At 50.1% G+C, this 14451-nt stretch overlaps 1 protein-coding gene across 3 annotated transcripts in view; it reads right to left on the reverse strand.

The window, feature by feature from the left end:
• The window catches only part of Ap3d1 (adaptor related protein complex 3 subunit delta 1), a 47516-nt gene that overhangs the window by 20257 nt on the left and 12808 nt on the right, over window positions 1-14451 (reverse strand). For all 3 annotated transcript variants that reach the window (XM_004654909.2, XM_045134822.1, XM_045134821.1), the window contains exons 4-11: window positions 12656-12736; window positions 10602-10709; window positions 9656-9785; window positions 7690-7829; window positions 7514-7587; window positions 4765-4814; window positions 3791-3840; window positions 2778-2826 (exon numbers count right to left, since the gene is read on the reverse strand). In XM_004654909.2, coding sequence (XP_004654966.2) covers window positions 2778-2826; window positions 3791-3840; window positions 4765-4814; window positions 7514-7587; window positions 7690-7829; window positions 9656-9785; window positions 10602-10709; window positions 12656-12736 — 682 coding nt within the window. The remainder of the gene's footprint in view (window positions 1-2777; window positions 2827-3790; window positions 3841-4764; window positions 4815-7513; window positions 7588-7689; window positions 7830-9655; window positions 9786-10601; window positions 10710-12655; window positions 12737-14451) is intronic.

Here is a 14451-nt window from a genome sequence, read left to right on the forward strand (position 1 = left end):
TATACCACCCTAGTCACTATCCAGCCCTTCACTGGGCTCTGTGACTGCCAACTAGGGGTCCTGGCAGGTGATATCCACCTTTGCAAGACCCTTGCAGAACTATAGCTTTTAAGCCAGATGTAGTGGCACACACCTTTCATCTCAGCACTCAGGAGGCAGAGATAGGAGGATTACTGGGAGTTCGAGGCCACCCTGAGACTACATAGTGAATTCCAGGTCAGCCTGGGGTACAGCAAGACTCTACCTTGAAAAAACAAACAGAAAGAAAGAAAGAAGTCTAGCTTCTAGTGACAAAATTGACATGCCTGGCCTTCTAAAAGGGGCAGTGGAAACATGTATAACTGGACATGGTGGCAGCCGGGCATGGTGGCGCACACCTTTAATCCCAGCACTTGGGAGGCAGAGGTAGGAGGATCACCATGGGTTTGAGGCCACCTTGAGACAACATAATGAATTCCAGGTTAGCCTGGGCTATAGAGTGATACCCTGCCTCAAAACAAAAACAACAACAACAACAAAAAAAATACTGGACATGGTGGTAAACCTTTGATCTCACCATTTGAGAGACAGAGGTAGGAGAATTGCTGAGTTTGAGAACAGCCTGGAACTACAGAGTGGGTTCCAGGTCAGCCTGAGCTATAGCTACACCCTTCTCCAATGCTCCCCCCCTAATGTATATTCTTCCTCTTCAGGAAGCCTAAAGAAGCAGTGGGAGAAATGGGAATAGGAGAACTTCCATAATGGTGTTTGAGGACCTCACCTTATAAAGGTCACTGCTAGGCAGAATGTGATGACAATTGCTAATGGCCCTCTTGCCTCCCAACAAGCATGACAGGGTCAATACCCAGCAGGATCCTGTGGGCCCTGCTTGTAAAAAAAAAGTGAGAGGGAGTCTGAGGCACTGGGACAAAGACATCACAGAAGCCAGAAGCTACAGGTGACAGCCTGAGCCCAGAGGCCTGTAGCCTGGCTCTGTGACGAGTTCCATTGTGTGGCCCATGGAGGTCAAGCATGCTATGGAGGCTGTGGGCCCTAGAGGTAGGAGACGTTTCTCTGGGTCTTATGAGAAAATCTATCAACTCTAGCTCTGAACAGATGGGAACTCAAAGTGACCACCTGGAACCTGGCCTTGTCACTAGAATACTGGTACTATGTGATTGTGATACCTGAACTATACCCAACCACAGAACTGCCCTGAAGCACAAAGGCACAGCATGGGCAGCACTTCCCTGAGCACAACCTGTGGGAGGGGAACGGGGGGGGGGGGGAGCTATGCAGCCCAAATGAGATCCTCCCTGTAGCTGTGCCCATCTGCAAACCTCCTTTTATGCCCTCCTGAGCTGGATGGAGTCCCCACTATGCCCTGGCCTGGAGCCACCAGGCCCTACCTATCTGTGTACAAGTACCACAACTCGGTTTAAACACCCCATGGCCTCTTGTTTGGTGCAAGAAAGGGGAGCCCACTGACTGCAGGGGTGGTTGGGAAGCTGTCAGGAGGTTTGCTAATGAAGCCTGTGTCAGGCTTCCCTGAATACACAGGACATCTGGGCTCCTGTCCCTTCCCCGTTTTATTATTTTTATTATTATTTTTCTTTTTTGGTTTTTCAGGATGCTCTAGCCCAGTTCCAGGCTGACCTGGAATTCACTATGTAGTCTAAGGCTGGCCTTGAACTCACAGTGATCCTACCACCTCTGCCTCCTAGAGCTGGGATTAAAGGTGTACCACCATGCCAGGCCCTCCTTTTCATTTTGAGGTGCTGGAGATCGCATATGGCCTTGAACATGCTGGGCACTTAGTGTTCTTCACTCATCTACATACCCAGACTTGGCCTTTTCTTAAACTTTAATTTTTTTACTTTTAGAGACAGAGAATACTGTAGTCAAACTGCAGACACTTGTACCACCTAGTGGGCATATAGGACCTTGCACGTGCCTCACTTTTGTGCATCTGGCTTACGTGTGATCTGCAGTAAAACATGGGTCCTTAAGCTTCACAGGCAAGCGCCTTAAACCCTAAGCCATCTCTCCAATCTCCTTTAAAAAAAAAAAAAAAAAAACTATTTTGAGGTAGGGTCTTGTTTTAACCCAGGCTGACCTGGAATTCACTATGTACTCTCAGGCTGCCTCGAACTCACCAATCTCTGCCAGCCAAGTGCTGGGATTAAAGGTGTGTGCCACCACATCACACTTTTTTATTTTATTTTATTTATTTATTTTTAATGCAGGCTTTGATGCTAGCTCAGGCTGGCCTTGAACTCATGTTGATCCTAATACCTTAGTCTCTGAGTACTGGGATTAATCATGTAAGGCACTATGCCTGGCCTCAGCCTTGGATTTGAGACAGGGTTTTAATTTGTAGCCTATGCTATCCTCAAGCTCATGGCAATCCTCCTGTCTCAGCCCCCCGAGTTGCTGGGATGACAGGTTTGTGTTATCATGTCTGACTGTCTTTGAGTGGTCATGGTATAATTGAATCCATGGCCTAGAACAGGCCAGGCAAGAGATCAACAACTAAACTATAATTCCATATTCCCTTTTTTGTTTGAGCCAGAGTTTCACTCCAGCCCAGGCTGGCCTCGAACTCATAGGAATCCTCCTACATCAGCCTCCCAAGTGCTGGGATTAAAGGCATGTGCTGCCACACACACAGCTCCTATGCTGTTTTTTTTTTTTGTTGTTGTTGTTGTTGTTTTTTTAATTTTAAACCAGAGCCTAGCCCACAAGGTGTAAGACAGGGATGCAAGAGAGTGGAGGGTGGATGTGAGGATGAGACTCACAGTTCTGGTCCGAGTCTTCTATCAGAATCCGTAATTTCTGAACACAGAGCTGAGGAAGAAAGGCACATTGATCAAGTCTTTCCAAAGCAGGGCTAAATCACTCCTTGCCCAGCACCCCAATCTGTGTCCACCTATAGCCTTGTACCAACCCTGTCTGGGGAAGGGGCCCATAGCGGCACCAAGGCTGTGACCTGAACACAGGATAAGTAACTGGGGAGACTGCTCAGCACAACATGATGACAAGCCCAAGTGAAGCCATAACACTGGGGACATCAAGTTTTTACACCAGCTTCTTGCACAAGACAGGTACAGGAATACAGCAAAGTGGTGCCTCTGGGACACTGGGACATAAGAACCTCCTTCACACATCTGCTGCACATTGAAAATGAACTTGGGGGCTAGAAAGATTGCTTAGTGGTTAAGGCATTTCCCTGCTAAGCCTAAGGACCCAGGTTCCATTCCCCAGCACCCATGTAAAGCAGATGCACAAGGTGGCACATGCATCTGGCATCTGGAGTTCGTTTGCAGTGGGAGACCCTGGTTTTCTGAGGTAGGGTCTCATGCTAGCTCAGGCTGACCTGGAATTCACTATGTAGTCTCAGGGTAGCCTTGAATCCTCCTACCTCTGCCTCCTGAGTGCTGCAATTAAAGGCATGCACCACCACACCTAGCTAAATAAAATACTTTTTAAAAATTAAAAAAAAAAAAAGGGCTGGAGAGATGGCTTAGCAATTAAGGCATTTGCCTGCCAACTCTAAGGACACAGGTTCGACTCCCCAGAACCCACATAAGCCAGATGCACATGGTGGCACATGTGTCTGGAGTGTTTGCAATGGCTAGAGGACCTGGTGTGCCCACTCTCTGTCTCAAATTAAAAAAAAAAAAAAAAAAGAAAGAAAGAAAGAAAATGAACTTGGAAGGGCCTATGACCACAGTCATCAAACTTGTAAAGGAGCCTGAGACCCTACTGCTGTTGACCCTGCAGAGGGCCCTAGTGAGTGCCAGGGACTCACCTGGATGCTGGCACTATGGTTGGGCATGCCGGAAGACAGCGAGATAAGCACTGGAACAGAAGGCGGCCTCAGTTAGTCACTTAGCCACACACCTGACACCTGCCCTGATGTCCCACAGTATGCCATCTGCCCCACCAAGGGAGGGGCTCAAGAGGAAAGGCCACTGAAAGGAACTGCTCAGGTGGAGACGCCCACCATCCCTGTGAGGGGAGTAGCTCCTGGGTAAAAACTACTAGTGCTGCAATGCAGATTCCACTTAGCCCTGTGCTCTTCTGGGGTTGGGCTTTGACATGTGTTACAAAGAGGGACATGGGTCCACTGACAAAAACCAGAGTGCTGGGTCTGAGTTCCCAGATGGCATGCTGCTGAGGACAGAGCATGTTCTATGTGACATCATGGAAGGTTCTGGAAGCTCTGCCTGGTCTCCTCAGCTCCCCTGTGTGCTTTGCCAGTGGCCAACTACTGTATTCTATTGCTGTAAACCACAGCCATGAGGATGGCCATGTGCTAAATCCTGGGGTTGTTCCCAGCAGACCCTCACCAAGGACTACACCTTGCTGTCTGTAACTCCAGGCAGCATTTCTAAATCCCGCAGCCTTTGGCACAAATGCAATCATAGCCCCAAGGACAAAGGCCCAATCCTATACCTATCTATTCATGGAACTGCAGAATCTCAGTTCCCTCTTGTAGGACTTTCCTGGGGCCTGAATGTGAGCAGACCCCAGATAGGTGGGTCTCTCACATTTGCAAATGGAACTGAGGAAGAAGCTGGGCTGTGAGCTGTGGGAGAACTACTAAATGGACACCCAGCACCAGATTACAGGTGCTCTGGCCCCTCTACTAAGCTTTCTTCTCACCAGGCAACATCTAATGGCTCCAGGCTGACCCCTTGCCACCAAGCCTGGTAGCATGTGAGGTGTTTCCACCCATTAGGAATGGTGCCTACCCAATAGGGCTATGGTCAGCAGCCTTACCTGCAATTACGGTGTTCACACACTCATAGAGAAGGGACATGGCGGAAGTGCTGCCAAAAGAAAGAAAGGAAAGACTCATGTGAAGACAAGCCCAACAGTCACATCAGACACAGCAAAGATACTGCTGGACAGCCGAGCATGGTGGCACACGCCTTTAATCCCAGCACTCAGGAGGCAGAGGTAGGAGGATCGCCATGAGTTCAAGGCCAGCCTGACTACACAGTGAATTCCAGGTCAGTGTGGGCTACAGAAAAGACCCTACCCTGAAAAGCCAAAAAAAAAGAAGATCCTGCTGGGGTTCCATGGTGAGGCACCAGTACCACTCTTCCCAACTCTGAGGCCAACCCACCCAAACTACTCTCTTGTTAAATGGCCCCCATGTGTGATGGCAGCCTGTTGGCTCATCCTATGGCTACTCCTTGGTGAATCCAAGAGAACACAGCACCGCCTTGGCGTTCCAGAAGAGTGAAGAGATATAAAGGTGCCAGTGTTGTCTGATATATGGAGCAAAGTAAACTAGGCCTGAGTGGGTGTGGTAGTACACATCTAGAACCCTACCACTAGGGAGCACTGGTGGGCACACCAGGCCAACCTGCAATATGGCAGACTGCCTCAAAAGGCAAAGCATGGGCTGGAAAGATGACACAGTTATTAAGGCACTTGCCTGCAAAGCCTAAGGACCCATGCTTGACTCTTCAGATCCCACATTAGCCAGATGCACAAAGGTGAGGCAAGAGCAAGGTCGCACAGGCACACAAAGCAGCACGTGTCTGGAGTTCAATTACAGTGGCTGGAGGCCCTGCCACACCAATTCTCTCTCCCTCCCTCTCTCTTGCTCTTGCACTAAAAAGGGGGGGTGGGGGAAGCCGGGATTGCTGGCACACACCTTTAATCCCAAAACTAGGGAGGCAGAGGCAGGAAGACTGCCATGAGTTTGAGGGCACCCTGAGACTACATAGTAAATTCCAGGTCAGTCTGAACTAGAGTGAAACCCTACCTAAAACAAAACAAAACAAAACAAAACAAAACAAAACAAAACAAGGCAGGGAGTGGGGGACCCTGGAGAGATGATAATTTAGTGGTTAAGGCATTTACCTGGTGTCAAACAGCTTAGGTTTGCTTTAACCCAGGACCCAGGTTCAATTCTCCAGAATCCACATACGCCAGATGGACAAGGTGTCACATGTATGTAGGGCTCTTTTTCAGTGGCTAAAGACCCTGGTACGCCCATCCCACTCTCTCTCTCTCCCTCTATCTGCACCTCCCAATAAATATATTTCTTTTAAAAGCCATTCTGGGGGGGGAACATCCCTGATACTGAAAACTTGAAACAGGGGTAGTCATGAGCCCTAGGGGTGTAACATCTGCTGATATCTGGAAAAATGTATATACTATGCTTATCAAACTGCCCAGTAAGCACTTTTCTTAATATTTATACCCTTATATTAACGCTACTCTCACTTTAGGTACAGAATCTTCTCTTTTCAGATGGCAGTGATTTGGGGATGACTCAGAAGGTAGCATAGTCCTGGAAAGAAGTGACTGGAGTACTGAGTAACATCTCGATCACACCTTCCAAGGCTCAGGGTCTACTGCGGAAGAGGTGGCGGAAAGAATGTAAGAGCCAAAGGAAGGGTAGGACTCCGTGCAATGTGCTCCCTCCAGACATAAAATGGCCTGCATATCCATGACCTCATAGTGCCTGACACTACCTACACAAGACCATCATAAGAGGAGGAAAAGACCATGCCATCAAAATAAAAGAGAGACTGATTGAGATGGGGAGGGGATATGATGGAGAATGGAATTTCAAAGGGGAAGGTGCGGGGGGGGCATTCCCATGAGATACTTTTTATAATCATGGAAAATGTTAATAAAAATTGAGAAAAAAAGCCATTCTGGGGGCTGCAGAGATGACTTAGCAGTTTAGCGTTTGCCTGTGAAGCCTAAGGACCCCGGTTTGAGGCTTGATTCCCCAGGACCCACGTTAGCCAGATGCACAAGGGGACGAAACTGTCTTAAGAGTGCGTTTGCAGTGGCTGTGAGCTCTCTCTCTCTTTCCCTCTCTCTCTGCCTTCTTCTGTCGTTCTCAAATAAATAAAAAATAAACAAAAAATTAAAAAAAAAAAAAGCCATTCTGTTGGGCTTGCCAGTACTTGGGAGGCAGAGGTAGAAGGATCACCATGAGTTTAAGGCCACCCTGAGACAATGTAGTGAATTCCAGGTCAGCCTGGGCCAGAGTGAGACCCTATCTCAAAAAAGCAAAACAACCCCCTCCCCCCAAAAAAGAGAAAAAGAACAGGGCTAGAAATGGCTTAGCAGTTAAGGCTCTTGCCTGAAAAGCCTAAGGACACAGGTTCAATTCCCCAGTACCCATGAAAGTCCAATGCACATGGTGGTACATGCATCTGGAGTTTGTTTGCCGTGGCTAGAGGCCCTGGCATGCCCAGATTCTCATTCTCATTCTCGTGCAAAATAAATAAATATTAAGAAGACAACAACAGTAAAACTGGGTGTGGAGGTGCACGCCTTTAATCCCAGCACTTGGGAGGCACAGGTAGGAGGATCGCCTTGAGTTCAAAGCCACCCTGAGGCTACATAGTGAATTCCAGGTCAGCCTGGGCTAGAGTGAGATCTTACCTCAAACTACCAAAATAAATAAATAAATACAGAACTGGCCAGAGCCCAGCTGACCATAAGCAGGGCAAAATGGCTGCAGAGGGAGGTGGGAGTGGATGGGCTGAGGTACCTATGGATCAGGTTGGTGAGGGGCTCGATCAGCTTCTTGCCCAGCCTGGGCTCCAGAGGGGTCAGGGCACCAAACTGTAGAAACAGAGGTCTTCAGTCATTAGAGTGTCTCCTGACAAGTGGTTCAGGCCAAGGATATGACCCCACCTCTGACGTTGGTCCTGGCCCAGCACTTACCAGTTTAATGATTTTGATGAGAACCCAGTTGTTAGTGGATGATGTCATCAGCTTGAAGAATAGTGGGGCTAGTGACAGGTAGTTCTTGGGGTTGCGGCGGGCCAGCTCACAGATGACATTGACAGCTGCAGATTGCACCCCTGTGGACCAAGAGGGGCATCAACATCAACCAGGAGGCACCCCATCTACAACATAGGGACAGCCTGTGGTACAGGGCTCACAGTGGAAGGCTGAGGACTGCTGGGAACAATGGTAAACAGTGGAAAGTGGAGGCAAACTGGGCCTCATGGGGTAGACGTAAGGTGAGGCTCAAAAGAGAGGGGTCAAGGGGGCCTAGGAATCCATCCCAAGATGTCCAATGGGCAAAGTACAAAAATTTGAGCAAGCACACAGTGAGCGGTGACAGAGTGAGGGGAGCACGCAGTGAGTGGTGACAGAGGGACGCATGCAGCGTGGTGACAGTGTGAGGGGGCATGCAGTGAGTGATGAGTGAGTGGTGACAGTGTGGCTAGCATACAGTGAGTGGTGACAGGTTTGGTCCAGAGAATAAAATGGGTGTCTACAGAGTCCACTCTTGAGGCAAACTAGGGCACATAGCACCAGTGGGGTAGAATCTGCAGAAAGCCCACATATCCTTCCACAGATGTGTTTAGGACAGACATTATTTCTTCTTTCTTGGGGTGCATGTGGCTGTGTATACGTTTGTGTATGATGTGCATCAGCACACATATGCCACAGCATACGTGTAGAGGTCAATGGGAGGTTGGTCTTCCTCCACTTTATTTGAGGCAGAATCTTATTCTGCAGCCTAGGCAGGCCTGGAACTCACAATCCTCCTGCCTCAGCTTCCCAAGAAACTGGGATGACAGACCTCAGCCAATAAGACTGGCTGATGCTGTTTCCTTTTGCAAGCTGGAATGAACTCGGGGTCCCCCACACACCAGGCAAGCGTCACACCAGCCAGCTGCTCTGAAGCCCTCATGATGTATTCTGGGACAGCCTCAGCTCCTCCTCCTTTAAATGGTAGGAGGGCCCTGACCCCACAGCCTGCCAGGCAGACTTCCTGTCTGCTGTGCCAGCACCTGAGAGAAAGCTGGCTATTCATACCAGGCAGAGTCTTCTCTCCTGCCCAGCCTTGGGGATCTGCCAGCCCACCTCACCACCCAAGGACTATGTCTATGCCAGTCCACATGGGTGCTGTGGGCATGGGCCACAGACCCTGTTCCAACATAGAATAATGTCTGTGGCAACCTCTTGGTCCTCTCAGGTGGCCTTAGCATTGTCCTTAATACAGCTTCACCACAAGGACCTGTGACCCTGACTTGTGTTTCCAGACCTGTCATACCCCCTTGTGAGGGACAGCCAGCCACAAACCAGCCACTCACTGATATGTCAGTTACCCCATCTCTGCATGCCCACGAGATGCATGTGGCTGACACTTGCTCAATCAGTTCCTGCAGTGAAGGTGAGGTCCAGGGTCCTACTCCCTTCCCCACACACCCCACACGTCCATGTACGGTACAGGGCACCATGAAACCCAGGACCTGTGAGCAACACAGTGCTCTCTCCCACCTCTCTCCTCAGTGTGCTCCAGACCTAAGATTCTATCTAAATTACCACACTTAAAATGGTCACATGATTGTCAGCCCAGTTGAGGCCCTGTGTTGGGCATGAGGTCTACATGGTCCTTGTCCTGCTTGGTGTTCCTGAGGGGCAGAAGATGGATGTCATCAGCCTACTCCCTATAGCCTAGGAGCACCCTGGGTTCCGCTGCCCTCCTGGCAAGCTGGCTGCACTGCACCTGACTGTCCCCCAGGCCATGTGAAGCCTTGCTCACTGCAGGAGCAGCTGCCAGCTCATCGTCACCACCACACTCCACAGGTGACTGGGCAACTGGCAGTGGGGACCCAAACCCAATGCCTCCGACCCTTATCTTGCTAGGCACCAGCTAGGAGCCATCACCAACCAGGGTCAGGGTCCTCCAGTTTCTCCTTGAGCCGGGGGAAGGCAGGGCGCAGCGACTCGGGGTACTTGAGGAACACCTTGTACATGATCAGCACAGCCTTCTTCCTGATGTACGGCTTTGTGTGTGACATCTGCAGGGACAAGGAGTGGTGAACTCACCTGCTTGCCCACTGCTCCCAGGCTCCTGCCTCACTCCCCACTTGGTCTTAAGCTCCACAGCCTCAGTGGTTACTATACCCCAGGCCAGAGCACTAGCTCAGGGACCACAGACGGTAACAAACTAGGCTGTCCCAGATCTAGAGCTGCCTTTCTCCTGCCTCGGTGGTACTGTGTCCAGATGGGTAAGTGGAAAGCTACCAGACCACCCATTCCATCCCCCAAGCAGGACACGAGGGATGTTCAAGTTCCACCAAAAGCACTCCTGCATTGCCATCTGCAGTAGTATTCCACAGTAACCAGGTTCCAGGGTAGACTTGGCTGACCCCCACATTGCCCTGACAGAACTTCCCACCATCGCCAGTCCCACAACTCCATCTAGCTTACAGGATGGCAACCATCTGCAAGACCTCCAGTCTGCACTTTCTGCTTTGTAGGCTGGATGGTCTGTCCTGAAGCTCTGCTATGCACAGCCAGAGCCATAGTAAATGGTGAAATATGGGTGTGGCCAGCTAGAACTGGTCTTGGGGCAGTAGTGTGCTGACGCCTAGCCTAGAAGCTGGCCTTGTGGAACCAATGAACATAGAGACCATTAGCCATGATCCAAGGGACAAAACCCAAAACCCAGGTAATGTCTGGGCTGATAACTCCTTGGCTCCATCCATGCAGGTGACACAGCAGCCACCTGGCTTGCCTGTTTCTGCCTCCTCCTCCTTCAAGCAAGCTTCAACCTGGGTTCCAGGAGTGTCCATGGGGTAAAGGTGAAGAGTGACATGTGCCTGCAAACTCACCAATGTCATAATGTCACTTGCCAGGTCTCTGGCAAGATCTGGGGTGACAAAACAGGAAAGACCAGTCAGTGCCACCCCAGTGTCGTACTGGCTGGGGCTGCTCAAGTCCTGCAAGGGGACAGAAAGAGGGTCAATGGTGGCCTCTCAGGCTACATATTAAAGAGGCATGCCATGCCCGCGTCCCACTGCCCTGTAGCCTAGGACAAGGGGACACATAACGCCATCTCCCATGTTGTAACCAAGAGGACCTGGGACATGTGAGGCTGGAGACAGATGACCAAAAAGCTCTGCCTGAGAGCCACCAAGTCTCTAGGCTCCTTGGAGACAAGATATTTAGCCCCCAGTCACTGTAAGTCCTGGGAAAGGATGATACTGTCCCTCAGAAGGCGACAAGGTAGTGCTGTGACCAATATCACAACAACCTCCCTCAGAACAGGATCCAGAGATGCTGACTCCACCCAGAGTCCCTTTACCAGTGAAACCACAATGAACTTCTGGTCCTGCCCTGAGCTCAGAGCTCAGAGGTTTGAGCTGAAGCCGAGTTAATATTTCAGGTGAACAGGGAAGTAAGACAGGAGACAAAGCCTCCCTGAGCTTCCTGCCGTCAGCTTTGACACCCCCCCCTCCAGCTCTTGCAAACACCAGGTACACGAGAGCAATCACCTAGAGGACATGGCCTGGGAGCATCACACATCTGTTCCTAAGACCAACCCTGAAGGGCTCCTGCACCATTCTATGAACATCCAGACAAACACCAGTACTGGTTTCACAGTAAGAAACAAAATGAGATGTAGGGTCTTCCAGCAGACTGGGCCAAGGGCAGAAACAGCGTGGCAAGCCACACTCAGCACACCCTGCCCTGACCCTGCTCCCCAATCCCCTCCCTCCCCGCCCTAATCATCTCCCAAAGGGCCACAGAAATATGACAGGGGCAGTAGTGAGGGTCTGTTGCCACTTCCTAGGAGAAGCTGTCAACAAGACACTCATGAGATCCCTAGGCAACCCGACCCTGATTCCAGGACTGCTCATCCTGGAACTCATCTCCTGCACATCCAAGACAGTCTCCCCAGGCCTCAGCTCATGCACATCCAAAATGAGATACTTGTTTCAAATGGATGACACTGGGACAGCACACACGTGCCCATGCTGACCCTTGTGCAGGGAGTGGACAGCAGCTACAGATGCAGATGCATCTGTGTCACAGCCAGAACAGGAACGAAGCTGAGGTAGCAGCAGGGACAACTGTAACTTCCCAACCTCATAATGAAGCCAAACACCACATGCTCCCTTAGAAAAGTTGGAGGGGCTCCAGCACCCCAGGCCTTCCCACTTGCTCATCAGTGTGCCAGGCCTGTGTCTATAGTGAGAAGCAGCAAGTGAGGGGCCAGGGCCCCCACCTCCACCCTGCTTCTTCATGTTACCTTTCTCCCGACAGTCTATCCCTACCTCCTCCTAAAGGCCCCAATCAGCAAAGCCTCAGTGCTGAGGCCTTAACCAGACACACAGCCCAGGTGGCACACATCCCTAGGACACACTGTCACCTCATCCCCAGCTGAGCACCAGCCTCACTGTTGCCGTGAGCCCAGCTAGGCCAGACAACTCCCAACTACTCATTTCCTTCCTGTTCTGGGCATTGGTGCCCCCACCTGCCCTATGGCATGCCTCAGAAACCACTCGTCCTGCCATTTGTGGACAGGTATTGTAAGCTGGGACATCATGGTTAGCGACTGGAAAGATCAGCTGCACACTGAGGGTGTGCTCATGCTCCAGCACCCTGCGGCCATGCCATCGTGAGAAAGAAAAGGGGCTCAGTGCACAGGCCCCAGGGTCATGCCCAGTGGTCACAGACCATCTTATAGGTGAAAACACACTCCTGGGAATGTTCACTTCCACCACTCTGCCAAAGAGGTGTTGGCCACGTCAAGCCACAGGTGTTCAAACTCTAGGGACCCCATTGGGCTCTTGGCCCTCGACTTGTCATGTGATGGACAGGGAACCCATCCTGTAGGCAGCACGTCAGTAGTGGTGGTAGGGTGCAGCGTGGGGCTTATTACCTTGCGAATCTGGTTGGTGGTGAGCATGATGACATCGGTGCCTTCATGGAAACACTGCGAGGCAGCCAGGTAGCCGACACGCTGCAGAAAAATAGCCCAGGTCAGAGCTAGAGCCTTTAAGAACTTCAGAACTTCAAGCCTGGAGACAGCTCCAGCCTGCCTAGAAGTGTCCACAATCACTGGGTGACACCAAATCTGGGTGTCTGTGAAGTGGTGAAAGGCCAAGCTCTCCCAGAAACTCCTGCCCCTACTGCCCAGGATGCCCACTGCCTGGTGCTTTTAGATGGCCACAGGAAGGCCTCTGGCTGGTACCTGGGATGACTAAGACTCCCCTGTGGCTGGACACAGTAGATATGGGAGTCCTAGTTCTGATAAACACATCATTTCATTTTTTTATTATTTATTTTGTTTTTTGTTTTTTCCAGGTAGGGTCTCATTCTAGCCCAGGCTGACCTGGAATTCACTATGTAATCTCAGGGTGGCCTCAAACTAATGGCAACCCTCCTATCTCTCTCTGCCTTCCGAGTGCTGGGATTAAAGGTGTGCACCACCATGCTTTTTCCTAGATACCAATTTCCCCTAAATAAACCTCACAAATTAAGCTTTCTCCCTAAATAAACTCAGTAATTCATCAAAAGAAAACAAAAGCCTGACTATGACAATGAACGGGAAATCAGGACCCTTGGTACAGGAACTAGTGATCAAACAACTTTGACCACATGGAACAGGTGTGCATTCCAATCATACAAAGGACTGGAGACATGGCTCAGCAGTTAAAAGCACTTGACTGCAGAGTCTGCAGGCCTGGATTTGGTTTCCCAGTACCCATGTAAAGCCAGATGCACAAAGTGGTGCATGTGTCTGGAGTTTGTTCACAGTGGCAGGAGGCCCTCATACACCCATTTCTTCCCTATCAAATAAAAAGAAGAGAAGAAGAAAGCAAGGAAGGAAGGACGGATGGACAGAAGGACGGACAAATGAACAACATCACTGGGCATGGTGGCACACTCCTTTAATCCCAGCACTTGGGAGGCAGAGGTTAAAAAAATTGCCCTGAGTTTGAGGCCAGCCTGAGACTACATAGTGAATTCCAGGTCAGCTTGGGCTACAGTGAGATCCTACCTCCAAAAAAACAAAAAAAAAAAACAACAACACAAAAAAAGAAAAGAACAACTCATACAGAGCTAAGCATGGAAGAGTACTCTTGTCACCATAGTACCTGTGAGGGTCATGAGCTTAAAGCCAGTCTTGGCTACACACAAGATTCAAAGGCAGCCTGGACTACATGGAACCCTGTCTTACAAACAGAAATAGGTGAATCTATAGCCTGACCTGTATTCATGAAGCCCTGATTCTCATCCCCAGGGCCACATAAAGCAGGTGTGTTGGCACATGCCTTTCATCTCAGAACTCAAGCATTCAAAAGCCAGTCTGGGGGCTAGAGTGATAGATGGCTTAGTGGTTAAGGTGCTTATCTGCAAAGCCTAAGGACTCAGGTTTGAGTCTCCAGGTCCCATGTTAGCCAGATGCACATTGTGGCACATGCATCTGGAGTTCGTTTGCACTGGATAGAGGCTCTGGCACACTCTCTCTCTCTCTCTCTCTCCCTCTCTCCCCCCTCCCCCCTCCATCCCTAGGGATCTAATAAATAAACAAAAACAAAAAGAGCCAGCCTAGGCTACATTAAGACCCTGTTTCCAAGACAAAAACACCCACAAATAATCCTATGCATCTCCAAATTTCACTGACATTATTTTAAATTGAAAAAGGGAGGGCTGGAGAGATGGCTTAGCGGT

This window comes from Jaculus jaculus, chromosome 15 (assembly GCF_020740685.1).
Source record: "Jaculus jaculus isolate mJacJac1 chromosome 15, mJacJac1.mat.Y.cur, whole genome shotgun sequence".
NCBI classification, from domain to species: domain Eukaryota; kingdom Metazoa; phylum Chordata; class Mammalia; order Rodentia; family Dipodidae; genus Jaculus; species Jaculus jaculus.